General features: G+C 47.1%; 2 protein-coding genes across 2 annotated transcripts; both read right to left on the bottom strand.

The window, feature by feature from the left end:
• Positions 1-46: 46 nt before the first annotated feature.
• LOC122612300 (vesicular inhibitory amino acid transporter) lies at positions 47-2454 on the bottom strand. The gene is made up of 2 exons (XM_043785813.1): positions 1997-2454; positions 47-1930 (listed from the first exon to the last, which is right to left on the bottom strand). Exons 1-2 carry the CDS (start codon positions 2347-2349, stop codon positions 634-636), a joined length of 1650 nt encoding a protein of 549 aa, XP_043641748.1. The 5' UTR covers positions 2350-2454; the 3' UTR covers positions 47-633.
• A 664-nt stretch (positions 2455-3118) lies between these two features.
• On the bottom strand, positions 3119-13992 carry LOC122613597 (putative transcription factor SOX-15). The gene is made up of 3 exons (XM_043787833.1): positions 13682-13992; positions 5263-5957; positions 3119-4862 (listed from the first exon to the last, which is right to left on the bottom strand). The coding sequence occupies exons 1-3, from the start codon at positions 13732-13734 to the stop codon at positions 3253-3255; spliced, it is 2358 nt and encodes a 785-aa protein (XP_043643768.1). The 5' UTR covers positions 13735-13992; the 3' UTR covers positions 3119-3252.
• Between the last annotated feature and the right edge of the window lie 44 nt (positions 13993-14036).

Raw genomic sequence — 14036 nt, 5'->3', positions numbered from 1 at the left:
TACATTCTTAAATCGACGACTTTGACTTTCGTTGCACCAATGAGGGTTATTTGGGATCAACTGGAGATGATGTCTTTATTGAGAGTTTAAAAGATGCTAGTGTCGTTTTAAGGGCTAGTATGTAAAGGTAACTGTATATTTAAACGTTAAAAAAATCCGATTGGCTATATATAAACAATGAGTTCTATCTATAACATACTCATACACTTTGTTTTGTTTTGCATTTGTATAATGGTGTACATTTGCAGTTTATCGTTTTACTCTGTTCAATTTGTCTATATCTTATAATGCATATTAACACAATAAATATTTCTCTTCTCATATTCGTACATACATACTTATGTATATTTATATAATCATCTTTTCTCTTAATTTATTTATTTTGTATATCATTTATCAATATTACTTTCGTTTGGAAGACATTTTTTCGCTTGTTTGGAAGACTTGCGTTTCGTTTCTTACTGACTAACATTATTGTTTTATAATTTCGTTTCGCATGTATGATATTATTAACTCAGTCCTCGACATTTTGGACACAGCCAAATGATGGCAAAGCATCTGGAAGACTTGCCAAGCCCAAAAGTGTCGAGAATCATAAATAAGAATCTTTTGATTATTTAGTTTACATTCAATTTAAAATGGAAGACCGATTTCAAATGCGTTTATCAGGGCATTGCCCGAATCGTAGATACCAATAACGCCGAAGAGCACACCGAGCCCAATGATGAGGTAGTCTTTGGCTATTTCCTTCTGATCGAGCAGGTGCCCCTTGATCTTGATGTGGAAATAGCAAGGCCAGATAAAGCTGAGCATTGTGCCAGTGAAGCTGCCAATGAAACCCATCAGAATGGAGAAGTGGGGAATGAAGATGGCCATCAGTATGGTGGACACAATGACGCCGACGCGGAAGCCCAGACCCCAAACCTTCAGTTCCCCGTCCAGATTCCAGATGGTTGGAAACTTTGTCTTTGGCGGACCTCTAAAGAAGTTGCGCTCGAGCAACTCACAGGCAGCATAGTATGGCAAGGGGTAGCTAAGAAGGGCCTTGATGACCAGGAAGAAGTTAACCATGCCTTTGAAGCCCTGCGAGTGCAGATTGTTGGTAATCACCTGCTGCGTGTCGTTCTGGAAGGTCAGAAAGCAGATATACCCGAATCCGGCCTTAAACACAGCAGCCGCTATGTGAGACCAGTCCAGCATCCAGTTGAATTTGGAGCGGTCAATCATGTTGCCCTCGAGCGTGGGCAGAAAGATCTGCGAGGTGTACGAGAAGACGATCACGCCCAGTGAGATCGGGAAGTTCTCCATGTCGATGCTGAATCGGACCTTGGACCAACCCCAATCGCCAATCTGCAGCAGGCAATAGCCCAGTATCACGGCGTTTATCACGATGTGCGACATTGTGCACCAGAACGAGAGCGTTGATACCATTTTCAGCGACTTAAGGAAACCCATGGGCAGCAGGAATATGCCCACGAACAGCATCCAGGAACGCGAGTCGAACGAGCCCTGCGGATACGTTCCGGCCAATAGATCGCCGCACACCACCACGTACAGGATGCAGGTCATCAGAAGCTCGATGAGCTGGGCAATGCTCACTGCCCGGGCGCCCAATTTGGGTCCGAAACATACCTTGGCTATGGCCACATAGCTGTCGCGCACTCGCACCATTTGCCCCGTGGCCGGATCCGGTTCGTATAGACACTGCACCAGGACCTTGCCCGTGTAGCAGCAGATGTGTGCTATTCCCACCATGGCCACGATGGCCCAATAGCCGCCATGGAGCACGGCGAAGGGCAGCGATACGATGAACATGCCCTGAATGGCGTTGGTCACGTTCCAGGCCGCCTGGAACTCGTCGATTTTGCAGCCGCCGCCACCTTCTCCCTCGCATACAAATGAGCTTCCCTCGGAGGCGATGCTACCTTGCCTGCAGAAGATGGATTGCGTTTAGCCTAATAGTTTACTTCTACCTATACCTCTATAATGAACCCACCTAAAGCCGTCCGTTTGCTGATACCTGCCGTCGTACTCATTGAAGGATGTGCTCTGGTACTCGTTCCTGTACTCGCCATCGCCTCCACCGTCGCCCTCTCCCTCGTTCGTCCATCTACCGGCGTTCCGGAAGGGATTCGAGCTCATCTCGGTGGTGTCTCCGCCGTCCATGCCCGCCTCCATGGCCTTGTGCTGGGCCTGCTGGCTGTGGTGGTGCTGCTGGGCGGTGCTCCCCGGCGGTTGCTCGTAATCCTTGCGCTCTGGAATTTGCTGTCGGGCCGTTTGCACGGCCACATTGAGTATGTTTCTCAGGGGCGGCAATGGCGTGGCTTTCAATTTGGCTATGAATGACATGTTGGATGCTGGCTACTAACGGCCCTGATGATGCTGAAATGGCTTATGGCGGTGGTGGTAGTAGTGGTGGTAGTGCTGGTGGTGGTGGGGGTGGTATTGGCCTGATGGCGGCGGCTGCGGTGGTGTCAAGAAGGCGTGCGAAGTAGCGTATCGATTTTATCAGAATTTTCTTTAACAATTTCGCTGGCCTCCAGCTTCCGCAATGGTTCTCGAATTTCTCTACTACTTGTGGTCACATGAGGATTAACAATCTAGAAAATAAAACTTAATTTTGACTCAGATTTTGCTCTTGATTGCGACAACTTGGCGCCCTTGTGCGAATGGAGCGCGTTGATCATGCGATTCTCGGATACTTGCACATCCTGCTCACTCGAATCTCGAAGTTCAGTTTCAAAAGCGATCTGAAACAGCCGTAACCGATGCGGAAAATAGTGGAAAAAGTCGTTCGAAATTTATGTAACGTGGAAATCTGTGGCCGTGCGAATGGGAAAAGAAAATCTTTGCACTCCTTTGCAACCTGACGGAACTGGCAGTGCGCAGGATCCGGTCGTGTATATATCGGGTGGCTGTGCCAGTGTCATATGGTCACGGTCCATCCGCGTTCCACCCCCAAGAAGCTGTCACTGGGAAGATGTGTTCCACAGTTCCACAGTGACATTGAAATCGATTATGCGTTTCGATTACTTAGGAATTACTTTATTTAGTTATGTCTCTTTTTGTTTCATCGTATCTATGCAGTTCTAATAATTGTACAATTCAAAGTGTTCTACTACTAGGTTTCGATTTCGATTTCGGTTTCGGGAAAGGGGCTGGAAGAACATTGTGGGTGCGGGAGCAATCTTAAGACTACCTAAACCACGCTCTAAACTCTAGGCTCGGAATATTACAAATGTCTGATCAGAGTCAGTTGCTGTAGCAGGTCTTGCGCACTCCTGCCAGAATGTTGCTAATCTCATCATCTTTGCGCTGCTGCTGCTCGAAGAGCATCTCACCGACTCCAACTCCGACTCCGACGCCCACTCCAACGCCCACGCCCACCATGCCGGGTGCGGGTGCAAAGTGATGGTGATGGTGCTGCTGCATGGTGATGGCTGCCGGATTGGAGGTCACCGTCTGGTTGGGTGGCGCTGACAGGGAGGGCGGCGCCGAGTGGGATGCCTGCTGGTGCTGGACGGGCGCTTGGTTCTGAGCCTGACTCTGGGCCATACCCTCGTATCCACCATAGTTGCCGTAGTGCAGGTAACCACTCTGGATGGGCTGCGCGCCGTAGGCACCCGATGTCGTCTGCTGGAACGGCACGGCCAGCTGGAGTGGAAAGGCGGCCAGCGAGGTGGGCGGATACGGAAGTTGGGTGTAGTAGCTAGCTGCCGTTGCAGGCAGCATGGCGTTAGTGTAGGCCTCCGCCTCGTAGTCGTCGTAGTTCTGATTCGTGTCCGGGTACTTGAGGCACTTCTGGACGCCCGCCGCATCCGCAGTGGGCTCCTTGTGCTCCACCGCCGACGTTGAGTAATCCATATCGTTGCTTTGATAGCGCAGGAAGTCCTCGTACTGCATCCCATAGGCATTGGCGCTGGGCAGATACTCATTGCCGGACAACTCGTTCATGCTGAGCCTCAGATTTCCGCAGTTATCCGCCATGGAGACCGTGTAGCTGTTCATCTCGCTGGCTGGAATGGGACCGGCGGAGCTTGAGGGCGTACTTGTGGCCACATTACAGTGCTGCTGCAGTGCACTTATGCTGTTTCGCATGGTGGTGCTATTGTCATCTTCCGAAACGGACACTGGTGGATAGAATGTGCCCTTGACGGAGTGACCATGATCCAGCAACCCCCGATTGTTGCACGTCACGTACATTCCCCGGGCTGCCACCACGGCCACTGAGGTGGGCGCCAGCGGATAGGAGGCAGCATACAGACCCTGCTGGGACTGTCCCTGCGACTGCCCCTTGTTCTTCTCCTCGGACTTGGAGAGCTTTTCCTGGCGCGACTTGGCCGCGCGACTCGGAGACGGCTTTGTTAACTTCTTGAGCAGCAATGAGTTGTCGTAGCCTCCGCCCGTGGGCGACGATTCATTGAGCAGGGCGGGCGGGCAGTTGGCGGCCAGTGACTCAATCTGTTCCGTGCTGTCCGCATTGCTGTAGCAGTCCACGGAACTGGGCGAATACGTGGGCTTCAGCGGTTGCTCGTAGAGGCCACCCGGAGTTGACTGGCCGTGGTTCTGGTTGGTGGAATTGCAGGTGCTTTCGTCGGTGGGCGTTGTATAGCTGGATGATGCGGTGGCCAGCGGTGGGGTGGCCAGCTTTGGATTCGACTTGGATCCCCCAGTGCCCGGATTGGGTGAGCTCTCGTTCTGCTCCTTGCCACCCGGCTGCATGGCCCGCAGCTTGGACTGCTTGCGCCGCCGGGGTCTGTACTTGTAGTTCGGATGCTCCGTCATGTGAATCACCCGCAGACGCTCCGCCTCCTCCACGTAGGGCCTGCGATCTTGCGGCGTTAGCGATCTCCATTTCTTTCCTGCAGCGAAAAGATGTAGAGGAATGACATATTATTCGCTGAATATAAAGATTTAAGAGATACAAGTAATTTTTGCGTATACATATGTACAAAGTATTGTATTATGGTTTTCAAGAATATTAGGTAGTGAAATAATCTCATAATTTTGGTTGCTATTTTGGACCATTATTTTGAAGGTTTACTCTGTAATTCCAGTTTTATTTAGTAAATCATTATGTTGATCAAAAGCACTCACTGACAAACAATTAATAGAAACCCCTTTAATAAATAAATACAAATAAGTACACAATTTTGAAAATTTTTCTTTTAAGGAGAGGAAAGTTTGACTTTTTAGAAATTAAAAATTTTGAACTGGAAATACTTCAGATCCGAGAAGTTCTTATAGCCTACAACAGCTTACCCAACATCTTGCTGAGGTCGGCATTATGCAGGTCGGGATTCTCGTCGGCCAGCTTCTTGCGCTCGATCTTGGCCCAGACCATGAAGGCGTTCATCGGCCGCCGGATGCGCGATTCTTTGGCACTTTTTGACTGGGTTCCGCCGGGCCGGTACTTGAGGTCGGCGGGCAGCGGCTTGTGCCGCTCCAGATAGCCACAATTGGGGGCGCACAGGTCGCCCTTGTAGTCGTAGCTCCACATGGACGCCGCCTCAATCGGCGAGTGCGATGTGCAGTCCTCCATTTGTCCGGTTCCTCCGCCCACCATTCCAGCGTGCGGATGCGATAGAAATTTGTTCAGTACCGAGTTTCCGCCGCCACCGAGCAGCGGAATGTTGCTGTTAATCAGCGATCCGGAGGCAGTACCTCCGCCCACGTAGGCACTGGACACCATCGGCATGGGCGAGTGACTGTGGCTGTGCGCGGCCAGAACCGCTTCGTTCAGGTGCTCATTCTCGTATCCGGAGCTCTGTATGGCTGGCGAGTGCAGGCTGGGCGAGGAGTGCTCGCTGCCCTGGCGCACGTGGTAGATCCCGGCATCGCTGTTGCTCTCGTGCATCAGGCGGCCATCCGTCAGGTAGCCTCCGTGCTCCGGATAATCGCTTCCGGTGGAGTGACTGTACTCCGGAGTGCGCGAGACGTGCGGATACTTCTTCGAACTGCAAGAAGGCGGGAGGAATGGTATGCGTGGATAAGTAATTGTGTGCTTGGTCAATTATACACTGAGAGAAATCGCGTTATGAATTAAAAACAATTTTAAAGAAATATTGATGATCAATGGTCGATTTCTTTTCTCTGTAAAATAATTGACTGAATCAGAAGATCAATATCTAAAAGTAATTAGTAAATTGAACAAATTAATTTACCCTCGAACAAAATCTGATGTGATGGTCATATCATAAGTTATTCGCTTGAAATAATTTAATTGCTAAAAATGTTGATCAGCCTTTAATCATCATCTGATACATGCTTAACCGATAACGTGGCTATATGTAGATGCAAATGAAGCACAACCAATGAACGTGCCCCATAGAAGATGGAGTTATCCGCGAGTCGAGTTCCCGCCTCGTATCACATTCATGATCGTTGTTAATCCCTCTGCCGAGGAGCTACTGCTCCAAATTACGTACCGCCGGCAAAAATGCCCGACGCAATGTTCTTTATAATGATATTTAAAGGGGCTGCTAAATACGTCGACAATTTTCGCGTCGCTGGCACGCACAGAAGATCAAAAAAGCCAGGGTCTGCTGTTGGGGCATCTGGATTCTGGATCGGAAGGGTGAGGAGGGGGGAGGGGTATACCTTTGCATTTATCAGACACCAGAGAGACACAAACTGGAACTCGAGATCGGAACGGAATCGCCTGGGCTCCCGGCATCGGTGCGCTCCTTAATGTCAGCGGACATAAATGTAAATTGGGCGCGTGCAGCTATTGTATTATCAAAGGAGGCCGCTTCAGCTCCAACAAGCCACCGTCGCGGAGTCGGCGGAGTAAGCAAAGAAGCTGGAGCAGAAGCTGCTACCCAGACCCATAACCATACCCATACCGATACCCATACCCAAACCCAGACCCAGACGGCGGAGGCTATGGCTCAGATTCAGATTCAGACTCTGGTGCAGTGCAGGCCGCGACTCAGATCGGGATTGAGAATGAGAATGAGGCTGGCTGGAGTCTGGCTGCCTTGCCGGACCTTTATGCATAACTTTTAAAACTTGCGACATATCGACACATTTCAAAGTAATTCGCCTTCCAAGAATTCAGCAGCATTGGAAGCATGGAGAGCATGGAACGGCCCCCGGACGACAAGTTTAAATATTGCCAAAGCTCCCGAGATCCCCACTCTCGATCCTTTGGGGATCCATGGGCAATGCCGCAGTATGCGTGCTCCCTCGATCTCCTCCACCTCGATTTGTTACCGTTTGAATTTATTGCTGCCCACTACACTTTTGGTCTATTGTGTGCCGCTGGTGCTGCCGACTCCTGCCTCTTTTGCCTACCTACCTACCACAACCACAACCGCAACCACAACCACAACCACGGCCAGAACCAGAACCAGATCCAGAACCACTGGGCCTAATTGTTTGCCATGGATCCTTAGCTGCTTAGCTCTAATTCCCCTTGGCCTTTAAGACACTGGGCTGCCCTGTGTCTTTGGTCTTTCGCTTTGGAAGGGGAGTACAGCCTAGGCACCCAAAAAGCGCTCTAGTTTCGTCGACTTTCTTCCTTGACAATGCCGACGAAGTTGCAAATTTAGCCGTACTCAATGGCCATGCTTATGAAAGGCAAGTTAGTTTCAGTGCTCCTTAGACCCCATCTGAATGTACGGACCAGCCCTGGCTGAAGGCTCGATAATTTATTGAGGGTTTCGCTGTGACGTCGTTACGTTTTTGATATTCGGTTGCGGCTGCCGCTAAATACTTGGCCGCTGTCGATACGCCAGCTTGGCCGAAAAGGGGTACACAAAATTATACCGTCCACCGTCTACTGTCCACCGTCCACCGTCCACAGTCCACCGTCCACCGTCCTGGTATCGGCCTGTCCGTCCGTCTGTCCGTTTGCCGCTGCTGTCCAAACTGTCCCAACTGTCGGCTGTCTGGCCGAAGTCGGTCTGGCTTTATCCTAAGCCCGCTCACGATCCACGAAGCTCCGAGCGGCTAAGCCCAGCTTCAGTTTAAAGTTTTCAGATTCAGCTTCAGCTTCGGATTCAGTTTTCAGCTTTGTGGATGCGGCCTGCTTAGCCATGGCCCTGATTTTAAAATAGGACACATACAGTGGCCGGTAAGTTGGCATTTTTATGCGCGCAAAATGTCAACATCTTTGCAAAATGCCACATATTCCACATTGCGGCCAGTCCCCTTACCCTCCATACCCTTCTCTCCCCCACATCGAAATCCCCTGTCCAAGTACTCGATGTCCGCCGCCGATTTGGGGACCCATGGAACGTTTTGTTTACGACAACATCGACTTCTCTGGTGGCTGCCAAAGAGTCCCGGTAGAAGTGGAAAGGGGCCTCGGCAGTTGGCGGTTGCGGGGAGGTGACTGCGCTGGACTAAGAGGGGGGCCTCCCCTCGAGGCTGCCACAAAAGTAGGCAACTCCTCCCTTTTAACAAGCCCCTGGCTTCATTCAGGAGCCGCCAACCAACTCCCAACCGAAGGAGCCGCATTGATCTGGAGAGTGTCAGGCGCTTTAGCATATTGTGATTCATGTGACGCTCTGCCGCGCTGCTCAAGACAGCCTTTTAAGTTGGCTGCCCCCATCCTAAAACCTTCATATAAATATACATATATATGTGTATATATATTTGGGGGACAATTGTCACAGGAGTTGGCAATAAAATGCCAAAGCTGCGGCTTCCCCTCAATCTAAACATTGTCTTCCATATTTCTGGCTAATTTTAGAAAGCGTTGCGGGGCAACATGCAACTTTCGGCTGACAAACTGACATTCCAGCAAATAGGACAGTAATTAAGACAGATCCACCGCTTCGGCGAGCTGTCAATACCTTTGTCTAGCCACTGGCCTATTCGCCAGTTGGAGCCAGTTGTGGCCAGTTGGGGATTCTCCGAGTTGCGGACAGGTATGTGACAACAATTGGGCAGATTTGTCTCCGCTGCTGAACAAACAGAGTGAAGAACAATGGCATTCTATTATTCGGGAGATTTGTTTTTGATATGTCATAGAACGATTTAGACACTGATATGGAAATCAGTGCACTTTTCGGATTCATCGTATAACTAGCGGTGGTATGGGTATCTGTATCTTTGAAATTGTTAACTGTATATCATGGAAATATAATGGTGAGAATGAGTGTGCTCTTATTTTAAATTGATCTAATAACCCAACAGATTGATTGTAAATGTAATTTTTCTATCAAATTTAATTATACATCCATTTTGATTATGCATGATTAGCTCTAGTGCCACCGATCCAATTGAGATAAACCCCATTAGTACCCCAACTAGCTTCATATACATTTTAGAAAGCTTCTGCCCAGCAACATGGTAATGAACAACCTTGATATACCTTGTATAATTTATGTAGATCTCGTGGTGAGCTCCACTTAGAACTAATCCGAGCTCGATTGCATAGTTGGGCATCTGCGATTTGCTCACCAAAGAGGTGCATGCCTAGAATGGCAAATCATTTGGCGCCTCATCTGCGATCGCATTGGGCCAGTTTGCTTGGCAGCCTGGCAGCCGTGGCAATGCAAGCGGTGCGGCAAGGTAATAAAAGCCATTTTGGTTTTCGGCCACAGTCGAAGCCAGCTCGCGAGGCCGAGAAGGATGAGGTGGCGGAGTAGGAGGCTGGGGGGCCTGGAGGTGGGTGTGGCCAGCGCCTGGCGAAGAGGCATCTGCCGCGGCTCTCCATTTGCTCCATTTGCAGTCTATTGGCTGCCTGCTGCGACTGCAGGCGCCCCAACCCGAATACAAAACAGATTTCCAGGGGCCCAGCTCAGCACAGCACAGCACATCGGAGCTCAGCTCAGCTCAACTCAGGCCAGGAAAACGAGTTTGGCCCAAACGACTTGGCACGACTTGGGCCCAGTTCCAGTTGGAGGTTGAGGCAAAGGTACGGGGCAGTATGGTGGCGGCAGTATGGATAAACTTGTGGAGCTGGAGCTGCAACTGTGGCCCAGGTGTGATGTACTTGAATAACTTAACGACGCAGGCCCGGTCTTTCAGCGGCCCGCGATGAGTTGTCGGTCGGTCGGTCGATCGAATCGGCCATTTACGCATACATATGCATGGCCGCCTATATAAGCGTACATACATATATATCTATATAAATATGTATGCATACGTTTGTATCGCGGCATGTAGATGCTGTTGACCAATAAGCATAAACATCCCAGCATCCGGGCCTAAAGAGCCGCCATCTTAGCTTTAATGAACGTGAACATGAAGGTGAGCTACCTGCTTCGCCGCGAATGGGAATGAGATCGGTACGCACAATGGATCGGACTATGGGTATACGAGTACGTGCCTCCATACCTGCCATGCCTTGTATATAGGGGCGATACGAGTATATACATATGTATGTGTGATCTGGTCTGGGCATACATAATTAAACTAATGAAGCAAGCGAAGAGCGGAGCGGAGCGGCATCATCATCACCATCCATCTTCGAGGGCCGAGCGCAGCCGAAGCTGCTTTCGTTCGGCTAATGAGGTTTATTGCGGCTGTCGTCGCTGTGGATCCCCAGCCCCACTTCTTAAGGCACCACCCCCATGTCCCATTCCCCATGCCTTATACCTCATACCCCCATACCATCGAAGAAACAACGAAGACCCAGTTCTCACACAAGCGATTTTAGGAGCATAAAAAAGATACAAAAATTTAATGGATTTTAGCACGCACACCAGCGCACGCAGCACACCAGACACTCACACAGCTACGGATTCAGCCACAGATACTTGTTCAGATTCAGATACAGATACAGATACAAATACTTATACGTACACACCCTCGCAGGTGGAGGGGTACTAAATTATATGGATTGCATGGAAATGGAGGCAGTGCTGCATGCTCGTACCACTAAGTAGAGTAATTGCATGTGGAGGATCCGTACTTAGCTAGTTGGCTGGATTCGAAACGAGTAACCGGACATCATACTTAAATCAGGGTGTTTCCAAAGGGTCCAAGTCCTAATACTTTTTAGGGGTGCGTTTTTACAGGGTGTTTACTACCTTAAATGTTACTAGACCACTAATTGGAGTTATTAAAATTAATTACCCAGAAAACATTTATGTGGCTCATGTGAAGTAAGTTCTATTTTGCGGAAAAGCAAGTGGTTATGGAGCTGGGAAAGTTTTGATGATCATAATATATGTTTAAACTTTCGTGTGGTGTTGGTAAACCTTTTGTGATATTGTGTTTAGCTTTTAAATACCAAAGATATGTATTTGGAAATGTTGAACTGAATTTTGTTTTAACATTATCGTACAAATAAAGATTACCTAGCCTTCTCCTTACGATTAAAACAGATAAATTTTTTATACGATTCAAATCTATCAGGTTTTCAAATCTACAGTGAAAGTCACCGATGATCACTTTTCTGCCATTCGGGAAATGTTGAATGAGCAATAATTTAATTTGCTTGGTATTGTGCCGTGTTTGATGCCAAACATGACATATCATTGATGTTACGTCGAATCGGATATGTCTAACCACTTGGGGAATCTTCAACATCGTCCTGCCTTTTCTACAGCAAATTATCATCTTATTTTAGCAAGCTATGTGGAACAAAACTTATTCAAAGTATGTGTTATAATCATATGTATATGTTTTTGTTATTCCCACTACGTTTTTCGGTGTTTCAATTCCTAACCACGCCTCAAAAGTTTCACTATATTTAAATGCAACAGTTTAGAAGTAGTAGTATTTTTTTATACCTAAAAACTTACATGTATCGAAAAAATTCCATTAGGATTTCATCCCAGTATTTCTTTACAGAATTTGAAATCTACTTTTCACATTGTCGGTAGTGAATTACCAATTACAACTTTACTAAAAGCTTCGTATGCGTTTATTCTTTACTAAGTGAACCAAAATATGTATTTTAAAAAGGTAATTTGATTTGAATTAAAATGGTATTTCTTGATCATATAAAATAGTAAATGCCATGCAGTCATAGATTTCACTCTATTTTATCAAGTTAAGATAAGATTTCATCTTAAAAATCGGAGTTCAGGCATTTATGTTTTTTTCTTGTCATACTCATTGGATTTATCAATGCAATTAAGCAGTTAACCTGTCCACACACACGACTCATAAACATTTAGAAAGATTTATCTCTTGCTTCCAAGAAGTTGCAGCCTCTGGAATCTCCTTCTACGTCAATGAAAAGCTTTAGTTCCTGGTTGCAGTAGGGAAAGTCCAGAAATGATTGAGCTAACGTTAAATTTTAAATACTATGCAGTTTTAGTATCCGGGAAATTGGTTAAACGCAAAGAATCTATGAACAATTTCAAAGGAAATAGGTAAATTTTAATTGGAAATAGGCATAAAGATTTCCAACCCAGCTTAGTCACAGTGGAGCCTAAATTAATTTTCAAACATTGATTGGAAATCCACATATACAGATAGTTGTTTATTGGCCATAGAATTTTATTTTACGTTGCAAACTATTTAGATTGAAATCGAAGTTAGCAAACTTTGGGTAGATCGCCGCAGCCTTGACTTGATTTATGGGGCAGCCATAAAAGATCAAACTGAATGAAATGGCATCAAATCGAGTTGATTTGTGGCCCTGACTCGTGATGAGCCAATCCCAAGCAGGAAGGTTTTTGAAAAATGTGACGAAAAATGTGACAGGCTTTCGCCCATGAGACTTTTGTGATTTTGGGTTTCGAATTTCTTACGAAAAGTGTGCGGACTTATCAGGGCTTTTCATCTGTACTTAATTTAATTTCATGGCTTCATTTCCATTCATAATTTCAGCCAATTTGTAGACGGGAATTTCCCGTCGGAAACTACGAAAGTCAGTCAGCTAAATGGCTTGCTTGTAGTTACATAGTATATAGGGGAAGTACTTATATACAGACGGATATTAAAACCTCATGCGTATCTATCAAGCTGTGTAGATCGGATCCAAATCTTTATAATGGTCAAAAGCAGCTTGACCTCTGACCGAATATACTTACATATAAATATATACCGAATGTTTAAACCTCTTCGCGGTGCGTCTATGCGTTCTTGGCCTCCGCTTTTTCCCAGGGTCTCCACCCCCGACTTCTCGGACTTCTCCGGCGTCTTGGTTTACTTTCCACTTGACCAATTTCGAGCCGCGTCCAAGACGGTTCTTAAGTTATTCGCAGTCGACCATTTACATATTTACATTTACGTTTACGTTTACGTTTTGCCGAGGGAAGAGGAGAGAAAATCGAGAAGCGGATACGAATACAAGTGCAAGTGCTGCGGGGCCTGAAAACTGGGGCCACACCAAGGAAAATCTAAGCAAATTCCCAGATACTATATACTCTATAACCCCCATATATATGTATACCCGTTCATTATGGTTGTAGCTCACAGTGCCACAGTGTGCATTCGACATCCCCGACGGTGTTTCTCGCTGTCGTGCCCGCCGCTAGTATCTTTGTATCTTAGTATCTGTGCCTGTATCTGTGACTGTGACTGTGACTGTTACTGACTAAGTCTTGAAAAGTCCCAGTCATGGGCCCATATATATATATACAGTAAATATATACATATTTATAGTACATATATATATACGTACGATCTAGAGAATTTCTTCACCACTACACGAGCGCCTTTTCCATTTTTCATTATGGTTATTATCTTGAAGATATGTATCTTCGCTTCGGTTGGATATAATTAAACAGCGAGAAAAAAATTTTTAGCATGGGAAAAATGTAAATATTACTTGTAATTTGTTAGCAGATGATGTGGATGTTCGTGATCATATGAGGGTTCCATTTTTATACGGCAACGGCGATGTTCGTGGTAACGGTGACGGTGACGTTGATGTTGTTGCAGTTGCAGTTGTTGCTTCTGCTGCTGATGTCGCTGGTGTTGCTGGTGCTTTTGTTGTTGTTGCTGACGTCGGTGGTGGCAGGTTGAAAATGGTGTTGTTGTTGGTAGAGGCTTTGCTTTAGCAGGGCCAGCAGCATTTTGCTTAATGTTGCATTATTCCGTTAGTTTTTCCCTTTGTCGGCGGTTCGGGTGGATTGGTGGGTGGTTGTTGGTGGTTCGCTGGTGGAGATGGTGGTGGTGTCGGT

Source organism: Drosophila teissieri, chromosome 2R (genome assembly GCF_016746235.2).
Source record: "Drosophila teissieri strain GT53w chromosome 2R, Prin_Dtei_1.1, whole genome shotgun sequence".
Classification (NCBI taxonomy): domain Eukaryota; kingdom Metazoa; phylum Arthropoda; class Insecta; order Diptera; family Drosophilidae; genus Drosophila; species Drosophila teissieri.
Note: the sequence above shows the minus strand (reverse complement) of the source record. Positions and strands in the feature narration are given on the sequence as shown.

What these genes read in the sequence shown, in the direction of transcription:
- LOC122612300 (XM_043785813.1), bottom strand. Translation starts at nt 2,349, where the DNA reads ATGTCATTCATAGCCAAATTGAAAGCCACGCCATTGCCGCCCCTGAGA. An exon ending in CAGCAAACGGACGGCTTTAG is followed by an intron (nt 1,931 to 1,996) that starts GTGGGTTCATTA and finishes CATCTTCTGCAG; the next exon opens with GCAAGGTAGCATCGCCTCCG.
- LOC122613597 (XM_043787833.1), bottom strand. Translation starts at nt 13,734, where the DNA reads ATGGAACCCTCATATGATCACGAACATCCACATCATCTGCTAACAAAT. An exon ending in CATCTGCTAACAAATTACAA is followed by an intron (nt 5,958 to 13,681) that starts GTAATATTTACA and finishes GCCTTCTTGCAG; the next exon opens with TTCGAAGAAGTATCCGCACG. An exon ending in CGACCTCAGCAAGATGTTGG is followed by an intron (nt 4,863 to 5,262) that starts GTAAGCTGTTGT and finishes TTTTCGCTGCAG; the next exon opens with GAAAGAAATGGAGATCGCTA.